Source organism: Ictalurus furcatus, chromosome 10, assembly GCF_023375685.1.
Source record: "Ictalurus furcatus strain D&B chromosome 10, Billie_1.0, whole genome shotgun sequence".
NCBI classification, from domain to species: Eukaryota; Metazoa; Chordata; class Actinopteri; order Siluriformes; family Ictaluridae; genus Ictalurus; species Ictalurus furcatus.
The window spans coordinates 11,514,631-11,528,271 of NC_071264.1; the positions used below are offsets into that span (position 1 = coordinate 11,514,631).

Genomic DNA, 13,641 nt, shown 5'->3' on the forward strand with positions numbered 1-13,641 from the left:
AGGGTAATCAGTACAGAAAATGGATGGAAGGATTTGTTTACTTATTTATAAAGCTATGCAGAAAGGTTCACAGGGAATCTGGTAGAGACTAGAGGTATGTATCAGGATCTATGGAAGCTTGCTTCTGCCACATATGAGAAAACTTGCGCAAACTTATCTCACACTTTCAACTTTTTATCTCACAATTGTGAGTTACTGTGACTTTGTGATTCTGATTATTAAGCTATCCTCTACCACTAACAAAGCCACACGAACACTGCAGGCATGCTATCCTGTTCAGCCTAAGATATTCTCCTGGAGTGGACGTTCCCATCAAAAAGAATCTTTTAAGTAGGTTATTGCTTGTTTACATCCTGCTGGGTTTTTTGTGGATGGATTATTGTAAAATGGAAGCACTAATTCACAACTGTGTGATATTAATAAGTAATTGCAGGATATAAATTTGTGAAATATTAGCTTGCAGTTGCAAGATGTAAAGTTGCAGTTGTGCAATATTAATTTGCAAGTTGAGAGATTAAAAAAATAAACAATTGCAAAATATAAGCTTAAATCTGCATAATATTTTCAGATACATTGCAGAAACAAGCTTCCATAGGGATTCTATTCATGCAGACACAAACAAGCTGCCAGATATGAAGCTCAAAGACCACATTATTAACATAATTGTGCAGTGGTTCTTAGTAACTGCCTGTTCTGGGTCACAGTGGTTTAAATTAAGCTATTAGTTTATCATATTTTGGGAAACAAAATCAACTACGTTTGTTAGAAACTATGGGATAAAAAAAATACAGTGCTATGCACATCTCTCGAACATTCACAGAATAAGCTGACAGTGCTGGCATTTCTACCTCAGGGTTTTTTCCAGTGTAGTTTTTCAGTGTTACATATACAGTATAAAATCGTACATTTTATGTAAGATAAATGCCCTTTAGGTTTAAAACCGAATACACATAAGAATATTTGGTACACTTAACAAATACAGATGATGGCATTGTGTTACATCCTTTTTGCCATACATTTGTGAACCATACTCATGGGATTATGAGCAACGACAATGCAAATTGCAATGTCCTTTTCTTGTTCTTCAGGTCATCAATATTTGGTAAAAGTCACAATCAATTCCACTGGCATCCCACTAACTGAACCCATTGACACCATTTATGTTACACATGAACTATCTTAGCTCAAGGAACTAAATGACAGTTTTGGAAAGACTGCCACCCTGAGATAATTACTCTTAAATGCTGTATTTAACCAGTCGTCTCTCCTGTTGGGACTCTGATTGGCACCCTACCAGCAAGGTTAATACGGCTTGAGTTGATGATTAGTACGAAAATGTCTATATAAATTGAATTTGGCACTGGCTCAGAACACATTACCAGCCTCACCAGGATTAGACGATCTTCTCTCAAGAGAGACTTAAACAAAATGAGTCGCATTAGCCCAGTATGAAAGCAAGGGATGGTATTTTACATTGCGGTTACTGGAATGTTAAGCGGCATACATGTGACATGCAGCATGTCGTCACACATTCTCGAATCAGAAGTTATCGCTTTATTTTCTATAGCAGCGAGGATCGGAATATTTAAATGATTCCTATAACAGCTCATAACAGGGATTTGCACAGTGGACACTCATAATCTAAGCATAATGATAACATTTATGGAAAGAGTTTCAGCAGTACTTAATGGTCCTGCTCCTATAATAGGTATCCCAACAAAAATGACAAACATCACACATTGTCTAATTAGTGAAAAATATATCTGAATACATACATTAAAAGTGAATTAGAAATCAAAATCATTTTAATTATATCCTAAAGTCTTCTCCTTCAATTTCATTTATTCATTTAAATGAATTCATTGTCACTCTTTAAACTGCTCACATTTCGTTATTTATCAATTTTCTATTTTGTTTATGCACCATTTATTAATTTTCTCACAACTTATATGATAATGAGAGGGATGTGGCTAAATCTATCTAGGTGTTGGGTTGGTCCCTTGTGCTTGGTTCCGAGATTGAGAGTTAAAAGAGCGATCGAAAATTTGACAGCTTCATGATCACGATGTGCTCTCATCAACATCAACATCCTTTAATTAACGATGGCACCTTAAATATTTTCAGAAATATTCAAACTGGCTCAAAAAGGTACTGATGATAAAGTTTCCCTCATAAAGGTATAAATGCACAGGCTGGGATTTTATATTTATATAAAAAAAAATTTCTGAGACATTGTTCACATTTTTTTTACATTTCCTCACAAGTTATTGAGAGAAAATGGTCAAATGTAGCTGCTTGTATGTGCTTGTTTAATAATAATATAACTATTATATTAATTATAATATAATATAATTATTATATAATATATAATATATAATAATTATTATTATAATATAATAATGCAACTAATATAAATTTATATGTAGCTTTTAGGCTCACTAATGCCAGATTTATTCTAGTTCGGATAGATTTGGGTTGACCTTTAGCTCCAGCGTGCACACAATGGGGGCGAATGTGCAGTAATGTTATGCTTAGTTAGTGATATAAAAATATTACCATTAAATAGGGAGACTGAGAAGTTGAGAAATAGAAAGGGAATGTAAATGACAAATGAAGGAGTAATGTGAAGTTTGATATTTATTGTATGGTCTGTTTTAGACTTTAGGAAATGCATCTAGAAATTATCTTTAAGAAAAAACTTCCTAAATATCTGAAATATTAGAAAATAATTTATATTGTTTTTAACTCAGTCTATAATCAATTTATGTTACATTCTAAACTTATTTATGACTTGTGGTGATTCCATACCTATACCCTCCAACCAAATACTCCTTTAGGCATCGTCTGTCAAAACTTTTTTTTACGATGTGACTTATTATGTACGCAAAAGAGTGAACAGGGCTCAATTATATTTAGGGGCTAATTGTTCAAGCTGGTTCAATCTGAAGTTTTCTATCCTAATGATACGTTTGTGTTTACAGCACATTAATAACGCTAAAAATCATCTTCTCCTAAGGGTTCAATTGTAATCTTACACTGTGAGAAATCTCTGAATATTAACAGTTGTACGACTGTATATCTTATCGGAACTTGTGATTCTTATGGTGTTTTTCTGGTTAATTACATTTTCAAATTGCATTATGGGACCTAGAGCTCTGCTCCGACAACTTTTGGTGGCAGACAAATTTTATCCACCTGTTTCAGCAGTAAGTACTTTTATGGAAAATTTAACACTGCAATTTAACAAAGTGTCGCTTTTATTGCCATTATTAGTTAGTTTGAAATGACATATTGTCTGGGTTGGTCATGTAAAAATCAATTGTGAATTTTCATTGTATATCGCTAACATAGTGAACTGGTGTTCACAACGCAATTATTGTTAAGTTATTAACCAGCACTTGGTTTGGGAGTTTAAAGGATTTATGATTTTTTTCATACGTTTACAAGCTGAGCAGCTTTATAATTTTTAATGTTCCTTGGTTATGTTATTTGGGTGAATATCTGTAAATTTTTTACAGTTTTATTGTAAGTATTTTTAATCTGGGCTGGAGCTTGGAAACGGTTAATGTAAACCCCTCCAACAAAACTTTTTTTGAACCACAAAAAAGTTTGACCTCCAGTCCCACATTGCATGTAAAAGGCAATTATTCTGTGGAAATTTCAAAGAAGTTACAGTTTTCTTGGTATTATATAAGTAGCTAACACTAACAGTTAAAGTTCATAACTGTTGTCTAGTTTGGTCGGTAAGATGGTGGTGTTAGCTAACGTGCTAATTGTGTCCATTAGTGGTGTTTTTTGAGGCTCTTTCTAAATATAATTTTGGGCCATTTGTCATTTGTGTTGGAGTGGGCAATATAGTGGTAGACACAATAAACTGGTAGAAATTTGACAACCAGTATAAATTTGGAGTTATTTTCTCCATCATTGTTACGCTTACGTGCCATAGTACCATGTCTTCATGCAAGTTTATCCTTTGCACGTGTTTTGCCAATTTAAAATTCCAAGTGATTTTAAACCTTGCAAGTGCAATAAGACACGAAAGAGAACAGAAGCAAGTAAATAAATTCGCTACTCACATGCTGTCTACAGACAGTTTTCTGTCCACAAATACCCGAAGTGCGTGTGCAGAAAGCCGCCTGTCACAGCCTTCTTTTTTTTATTGCACTTAAACAGTCAAATGCACACAAAGTCATGTCAAAATATCCATCTTGGTGAGTCTTCACGTAAATGTAGTCAGTGTTAAAGTGAACATAAACAGTTGGGAAAGAAATCGGATATGTGTCAGTATATTGGATCTGTACATTAGGTCTTAAAGTGACAGCAGCCTAATATACCTGCTGCTGTCTGTGTCAATGTGTTAATGTTAATCAAATAACAAAAGAAAAAAAGAAAATCACTCACTGCTTATGACTGAATAACTTTAGTAGCTTTCATAAGGATCAATGTACATTTAATATAGTGAATGCTATGCAGTGTTTTATTTTTACATTTGATTATTTAATCTCTGTATGGCAGCAGGTCTCCAAGATGATACCTAGAGCTTTAGAGGGTCCCACCTCCACTGAAACACGGTGGTCTATATTCAAGCCATCCCTGTGTTCTCCTAGTCTAGAAATTCTGTTATCTTTGTCCCTGTCAATCTCTTTTTCACCCTGTCCCTCTCCATCTCTCTTAACAATTCAAGTGTATTGTGTGTATTATGTACATCATGTTAGTGTGTATTAGAAATATTTTCCTTTATTTTACAGCTGTAGAAGTAGCCTCTGGCCAGTCAATCATTAAGGCATCCCCATGTTCTACAAGTTGCAAATTATCTCAATTTCTCTCTCTGTCCCTGTCTGTTCTCTCCCTGTCCCTTGATATAGAAATCTCTTTCTCTCTCCTTGCATCTCTGACATACAAAAAACAACCACAGTGTAATTTTAGTATGTATTAGTAGTAATATTGTTCTTTGTTTTAGAGCTGCTGAAGTAGCGTTTAGCTAGCCTATACTCAAACCACCCTTGTGCATTGCTAGTCTGTGTCCCTGTCTCTCTCTGACCCCAGCTATCGGTCTCCCTGTCTCTCTAACTAGATCCTTCTTCTTGCATCTCTGACAAACAACCACATTTCAAGTGTATAATGTTAGTGTAACACTGTTGTTATTACTGCTCTTTCACCTTGACTTTTAAAGTGTGCTCTTAGACATAAACCTGGATGAAACTACTAAAAAGGACTCAGATTCCATGGCAGTTGGTAGCTGACAGCTGAAAGTTGGTGCTGTTGCCAGATACCCTGCTAGGTAGCTAGCGTCTTCCACCATTTTGTCTACTGATTTTAATTCACTGGTTTCTCAGATTGACTTGAAATTTGTCCACTTTGTTCTCAAATTATTGAAGTTTAATTTATTATAAATCTCGCTGCTAAACTTGATTTAAAAGCAATTAAATTATGTCCCTCTGTTTCTATTTTTCGCCATCTTTGTCTTTCCCTTTTTGACAGTCTCTTTCTTTCTCTGTTCCTCACTCTCTTTCTTTCTTTTTCCCTCCTTCTGCGATAGTATTTATTCATTCTAATAGTTTTTTTAAACAGCCATTGAAATCAGTCTGATGGCTCAAGACATCCACTGAGGAATTTACTGCACACTTCTTTTACAAGTGGTAAGGGTTTGTTTTTTGGTTTTTTTCCAGGATCTTTTTGGCACATTCCAATTGTCTCTTTTAATTGTTGTGTCAGTGATAATCAGTAATATATTTTTCTATTTTGTTTACAGTCTTCATCTTACCTGCAGACAAGAAGCAAATCCGCCCCCTCATCCTTGCCACTCTGTAGAATCTTTCTTCCCTTGCAAATTTTCCAATAATTTAATCAGTGGATGTAATTTGTTTGTTTGTAATGTTAAGAGAGACTGTAATGAATTAGCAAACTTTGAACACTTTACAGATAAGAAAATTTTTTAAAGAAGAGTTATCATTGTAGGTACAGAAAACAGTTAAATGTTTATTGCTGTAGGTATAATATCGAACAAAAACAGTCTTTTTTATTTACTGTAGGTAATCCGTCAATTAACAAAAAATGTCCGTTTTTTAATTATAGGACAAAGTCCGGGTAATGAGCTACCAGTATATTTTCTGTTATTTTACGGATTTATTTAACATTTGCAGTTTTTGTACAGTAGGTATACCATTAAATAATAGGAAGTGTCCTGATTTTTTTGTTTGTTTGTTTGTTTTTTTTACTATAGATAGACTATTAAATAACAGAAAATGTCCTGTTTTTTTTCCTTTCTTTTTTTACTGTGGGTTCACTGTCAATTAACAGAAAATTTCCATTTTTTAATTATGGGTTATGATTCTTGGATAAATTGCATCTGTATTACTTCATCTCTTAAACTGTAATAATAAAAAAAATCTAAACTGTACAGAAATAAATATCTTTTAACTTTTTTTGCCCACACATCACTAGAACTAATCTATGTTGCACACTTAAAGGATGGGACTGTCCACAGCATGCAGGGTTGCTAATATGGTTATGTGACACTCTGCACTACACACTGTTAGCCTGGGCAGCCTATTTTATGGTTGTTGCACACAACAGATAGAGTTATTGTGCTGCAAAAGTTAAGCCTATCAATTCAAAAGCAAGACATGTTTGCAGATAGGGATTCATATCAGGTACAAACAGGAAAGCTTGCTAAATGTTGCATGTTATTAGACCACAGTGCTGCTCTGTCCTTCAGTCAGGTTGGTCAGAATTTGTTGAATAATTTAACAACAACAACAACAATAATAATAATCCATCCATCCATCTTCTACCACTTATCCAGGTCACGGGGAACCTGGAGCCTATCCCAGGGAGTATTGGGCACAAGGTGGGGTACACCCTGGACAGGGTGCCAATCCATCGCAGGGCACACAATCACACACACATTCACACACCCATTCATACACCACGGACACTTTAGACACGCCAATCAGCCTACCATGCATGTCTTTGGACTGGGGGAGGAAACCGGAGTACCCAGAGGAAACCCCCGCAGCACGGAGAGAACATGCAAACTCCGCACACACAGAGCCGCGGGAATCGAACCCCAACCCTGGCGGTGTGAGGCGAACGTGCTAACCACTAAGCCACCGTGCGCCCCCAATAATAATAATAATAATAATAATAATAATAATAATAATTATTATTATTATTATTATTATTATTATTGTTATTATTATTATTATTATTCTGTAACAGCAGCTGTGGTAGACGTTCTGGCTGTAATTCAAATTGCACAGGCTCATTCCAATATGTTGTTTTTATAGCAACAGCACATTCAGAAATCTGTATAATCACTGATAGGGTGATGTGTTCTGTTAGGAGAAATGGGAGGAGACTTTAGTGTCGGCGCTTTTTAACAGTCAGTAAGTTTCCTGCCATAGGGGGTTTCTCAGGACTTTCCACTTTATGGTTTCCCTGTAACATGACAAGCTGTGCTTTTCCTGTCATACTGTATTTACTTCAAGAGAGGAAAAAAAGGTGAGGCTCGTGATGGAACAAATGTTTATAGCCCCTGTAATGTAAATGATTACAGGAATTAACTTGTCTTGTAGCTGTTTCACAATATTAGATGTAAATATAAATGGTTAAAAAAACATGACGTTTCATTTGTACATAAATAAACTGTAATCGTTGGTGGTGTAATATAAGAGGGGGAAAAAACACGTTCTTATAGGCAAATAATCCAATCTGTGGCCACCCCCATTGTGGATAATTTTCGTGAATAACTGTGCTTTATTCTGTACGGAAAGTGTTAAAGGCGCGTTTGTAAAGCAGCTTTAGAAACAGAATGAGCTATGATGATTAATATCCATGGGTGTCTTGCAAGTAATAATTTTGAGCAGATCAGTTATACCTTCTTATTGCTTCCTGAACATTAAATTCTTCCACCTGCAATTTAAATGCTTCTACTTTGACCCCTGAACACGAACAATCCAGCTTCATTATGCAGAATTAATCACCATGTTTCTGTGACGTCACAGCAGCTGAGTCTTGCCCTATATACGTAGCAACAGTCTGTCCCATCATTCTGCCATTAACTTTAACAGCAGGGCTGGTCATTAGACAGGATGAACTGCACACCAAGGGCCCCATAACTGTCTCATCCATGGGACAGGCTCATGGCTCAGAGACCCCAGCATGGCCGCGTCGAACAGAATATGCCATCAGGCTCAGGTCTGCATTGGCTGCTTCATAGAGTCCTCCCACTGTGAACTCCCTAGTCTGACCTTGAGATCCAGTATTTAAACGGCACAGGACGAAGAATGCTAACCAGGCCCACACTGTATCAATTACAACCCCCTAATTAAGAGTGAGTGTCTGCAGGAGATAAAGAATACCATTAGAGGGGGAAAACAGTGGGAAACAAGCTTTTTTCTTCTAGGGATTTTGGACTAATCTCATTTTGCTGGAACTGTTTTTCACCCGTGTATTCTTTGAAGTGTAAATGCTAAGAAATAAATATATATGTGTGTCAAAGAAACCCCTGCAGAAGAGGCGCTATGTGAAGAAACAATAGAACAGGAAATAGGACTTCTGTATTTCTGTAAATTAGTCCGTTAAATTGTAGTATTCATGTGTTATTGCGGTTGGATACAAATTTGCCAGGATTCACCATCCAATCAAGACAAGTGGCTGTTGGTAGGTTTTCATTATGGCCCATGTCAGATTAAATGTTTACTCCTAACTTTGACACTTTTTGTCTACTGACTGAGGATCTGTTGAGAAAATAAGCTGAGAAAAGCTGGAGCAAACCAAAGTAGAACTGAAGTGTGCTGAATTAGTTCTAATGAGGTTATTAGCATGTGCATTGAACCAGTTAGGGGAAGATCTTCAAAGCCTTTTCCAATCTCCATCCAAGCATCTCAGACAGGTTGGAGAGGCCTCAGCTTAATGTACGAGATGAGATTTAGTTCTATCTTGAGACACGGTCTCATTTCACCAATACTCTTTTACTCTAGAGCCCTCCTTCACACTATATTGCGACCCACAAGTGCCCACAATAGATTGTACCATTTCCGACAACAGATTGTACCAATCTGTCTGCTTTGCTCACAGAGTAAATAATGCAATTATCTTTGTAAATATTTCTATTTCCGCAAGCTACATTTGGGAATACCAGGTCGTCAAAGGCACGCTTTGAGTTAGCGGTCAAAATATTTTGCCTTTGCAGCCTTTGCCCATTGTTTTTTTGTCCAGTTCTCCAAAAGGACCTGAGCAGTTCTGTTGGCACTGCTACCTGAAAAATAAATGTGCCAAAATAAATAATGAATCAGCAATACCAAAAAGACTTTTGCAGGAGTAAGACTGTCTCAGTTGAGCGGAAATTGAATGGCGAGTTATCTTTCTGACACAAATACACATGCTTTCCATAATCCCTGGCTCTAAAACAATGTCGAGCCACTTGAGGCTTGTCTGCATTTAATTTTAACTGTAGTACCTAGTAGCAAGCATCTGCACTGCTGGGGATAGGCTGTGATGTACTTTGGCTGCAGGACTGTCTTTGTCAGAAGCTAGAAGGTCCCACAGAGCCTGTCCTCATACAAAAGCTGCATCTGTTTCATAGGGATGAATGGCTTCCTTTGGCATGCCAGAATGCCCTTGAAGCTACTGCCACTATGCTACCTTATTTCAACCTCAAAGTTCCGGTTTGGGGCGATGATTTATGAGCTAATTAATTGTATTTGATTTAGTTGGTTTCAAAATGCACAACCCCAAAAAGTTGGGACACTGTATAAATTATAAATTAAAAAAAAAACAGAATGCAATGATTTGCAAATCTCATGAACCCATATGTTATTCACAATAGAACATAGAAAACATATCAAATGTTCAACTGAGTAAATGTACCATTTTTAAAAAATAAGAATTTTTCATTTGAACACATCCCAAAAAAGTTGGGAAGGAGCAACAAAAGGCTGGAAAAAGTAAGTCCTACTAAAAAGAAACAGCTGGAGGAACATTTTGCAACTAATTAGGTTAATTGGCAATGGGTCAGTAACATAATTGGGTATAAAAAGTGTATCATCAAGAGGCAGAGTCTCTCAGACGTAAAGATGGGATGGAATAGAGATATGTACAGATGTTTGTGTCTTGTTATTATGACTCCTACATTCTACTCAAAGGTTCTTATCTGAATTTGGGACAATATTGCTAATTAGGAGCTAAATCTGTTTGAGGAGTTCAAACTCATACACCCTCAACATCTTGGTCAAATTCTGTATGATACGGTTGGCAACTCAGAGTTGGAGTTATGCATACATAGAGAAGACTTAAAACTGCAGGGTAGAGATGGCCTAAAAAAAAGGCATGTCTCAGTTACTCGCAGTTCTGATCTTGGAACCCTAAGCTTAATTTAGTTGCTCAGTATTAGCTCAAGCTAGTAAAAACTGAGGGGCTGACTGTTCCTCAGTGTGGAATGAACTTCCAACCTCAATCAGCAGAATCCTGTCATATCTTCAAAAAAAAAATGGCTAAAGACCCACCTCTTCTATGAACACTTAACTAACCTCTAACTGAATTTAGTATCTTGTGGCTTTATTAAGATGTGTGCACATTTAACTGCAAGAGCATGATCTAAAAAAATTCAAAGGCAAACTAATATCCCAGAAATCTCAGAGGCATTAACTACATGCAGGTAATTTGCACAATCTAAATGGAGAACTCAGAAAATCAAAATAAGCAGCTGCGTAACACGAGTCTGAATACTTGTAAGTTTCCCTGCATAAACATGGACTTTGTTAACAAACTGTAGTGAATATATTAAGAATTTTTCTGACCTTTTTATTGCCTGGATCTTTTCTGCAGTTATGTCTTGCATAACCTTTTCCAGCATATCTGTGCTTGCGGTGGGCGTGGTCGGCTGCTCCTCAGTTCGCTTAGCATGTAAACCAATGAGGAGTCCCAGAAAGAAGGCTCCTGTCCCAAGCAGCAGGTACTTGACAATGCAGGTAGCACTCATCTTGTGCGCCTTGGGAACAGTCCCGCTGTATTGCAAGTAGTTGGGATCCTCTTGTAGTCGCTCAAACCGTCCATGGGGGGAAACAGAGGGCTGGATGAACTCTTGGTCTGGATTAATTTCACCAGTAGGTGAGTTGCCTAAAGTTTGTGAGTCTGCATACTCTAGTTGTAAGTTGTCCATCCCGGGCTCTACCAACTCCTTTTCCATCTCCCACTCTAGATCAAGAGTGGCTAGCTGATCCTCACATTCAAGGACCTGAAGGTGCATGGAGCTACCATGACTGGCATGTGCTTTCGTGTATGCCATGTCTTCACCTACACACACACACACACACACACACACACACACACACACACACACATTAATATGGCATTAATTTACAACAAATGGGGAAAAATAAGGACATAAAGAAAACACCTCATAAGAAGAATAATTTAGCTTGCCATCATTTTGTAAATTCAAGTTTTTCACTGTTTAGATATCCAATGTGTCTCAGTGTTCTAACTATACCAAGCATTCTCATGGGAGCCTGGAAGGGCACAGTGGTTCACTGCTGCTGCTAAAAAAGATCATTAAGGGTGACGACTTCCTGGGATCAAATTCATAAAAAAAAGGAGACCAGTGTCAAAGTACTCCATTAAATTTAACTATCCCTTTTAAAGTGATCACCATCAAACCCAAACCAGCCCAATCGATAATAACAAAATTGCAAAAGTGCCCAGAAATTTCACAGTGGACAAAGGCTATTACTCATTTAAATTCAGCTACGAAGGAGACCAGTGAATGAAAATGTGCTGCTTGAAAAGCTCAGACTCAGGCAAAGTAGATAACATCGAAGGAACGGTTTAGATCGAACTGCAACACTTAAATAAAACATTTAAGTGAGGTCAGGAGTAAAATTTGACCTGATAAAAGTAACTGAAAAACATTACAATTGCACACAAACACAGATATAGCACATAGAATAATTTCGTATCACATTTTATGCATTTCCAACATGTTTTCTAGGTTTTTGTTCTTTGTTCTTTTATTCAAACCATTAAACATAGACCAAAATGTCCTCAGTGCTGGTCAATATGTGATTTTATGAATGAGGTGCCATTTGTGCCCCAAATATGAAATAATATTGTATATGTACAGTAAACATAAAAGACATTTAAAACACAGGTAAAGTGTCCTTCACAACAACCGATGTGCATATTTCAGATAAATAACTTAAAACATTAATAAAACCTATACAGCACTTTACCTTGAAATATAACAATTAAAATACTTTTACAAAACACATTATAATTGTTGCATTTATGTGTGAATCCATGTCCAATATAAATTATTAAAATAAAACATTTTATCCTTCCATAACATTCATACAACCCTGTTACCTGAATACAGTCACCCCATGAAATGTTTGGAATAGTCCACAAAGCACATGTTCAGGAAGCTGTATCATTCAAATTTCCTGAAGACTATGGTAAAAAGAAAATTAAGGTCATTCTTTTTGAATTTTGTTTTCAGTGATATTGTTGTATTAATTGACAAGGTCACTTTGAAAATACAACTATCACTTGAAAAGTACAAAGTCAATCTATACTGTTAAGCAAGCACTGATTGAAAGTAAATCATTACTTAAAAGCTTCACAACCTCATAAAATGTGGGCTAGTTGCCTACATTTTGTGTATTTGTTAATTCTACGCTTTAAAAAAAAACCCTCAGACCTGTTTCTTTCAACCCTGTTACTCATTTAAGAAAATGGAGCCACTGTCAGCACAGAAAAAGGAGATTCTTGTGCGAGTTGGGTTAACACATTTCTTTTCTTAGATTCAACATTGAAACATTATAAAAATAAAGTATAACCCACTCAATATCTGCTTTCTTCTGCATGCATTAGATCATAAGCACCCAGACTGACTAGAGTTACTGTGTTTGACAGGGGAGAGAGAGAGTATACCATCACTCCCAGACAGCATGGCCAATTTGCGCTCCCTTGGCTTCTGGCCATAGATGGGTGTGGCATCATATGGATTCAAACTCACAATCTCCTCATGATAGGATGAATGATTTTCTATTGCACCATTTGGGAGCCCCGAGTTATAAAGGTTAAATCGCACCCCAATCACGGTAATCGCATACACTCAAACACAGCCATGTTATTTCTATAGCACCATGTATATGAACTGTAATGAACAATAAAGTGAACTGAAATTGATTCACAGTACACTATATGGCCAAAAGTATGTGGACACCTGACCATCACACTCATACATGGACCTTCCCTAAAATGTTGCCACAAAATTGGACGCACACAGTTGTATAGGGTGTCTTAAGTAGTATAAAGATTTCCCTTCACTGGAACTTCAGGTGAACGGCAGTGACTCCTCCGTCCTCCCTTGCACCGCTTGCACCAATGTAACAAACTTTCAACGATGGGCAAGGAGGAGGCGGTAGTGCTGGAGCGGTTGCCAGGAAGGACGGAGGAGTCACTGCTTTCCAACTGCTGCCGTATGCCTGAAAAGGTTCCGTGCCATCACCCGGCATCATGGGGGATTGCTACCCAGCAGGCCGAGGACCAGATGACAGCGTGTCTGGGGACCGGAGAACCAGTTTTCCTTCTCTTTCTCCTCTCTTTCCCTCTTGTTCTCTCTCCTGCTTGCTCCTT

General features: G+C 37.1%; 1 protein-coding gene across 1 annotated transcript in view; it reads right to left on the minus strand.

The window, feature by feature from the left end:
• The window catches only part of LOC128613922 (inactive N-acetylated-alpha-linked acidic dipeptidase-like protein 2), a 159,752-nt gene that overhangs the window by 77,832 nt on the left and 68,279 nt on the right, over positions 1-13,641 (minus strand). The window contains exon 2 of the mRNA XM_053635110.1: positions 10,803-11,298. Within this exon, the coding sequence (XP_053491085.1) occupies positions 10,803-11,290 (488 nt within the window). The 5' untranslated portion in view covers positions 11,291-11,298. The remainder of the gene's footprint in view (positions 1-10,802; positions 11,299-13,641) is intronic.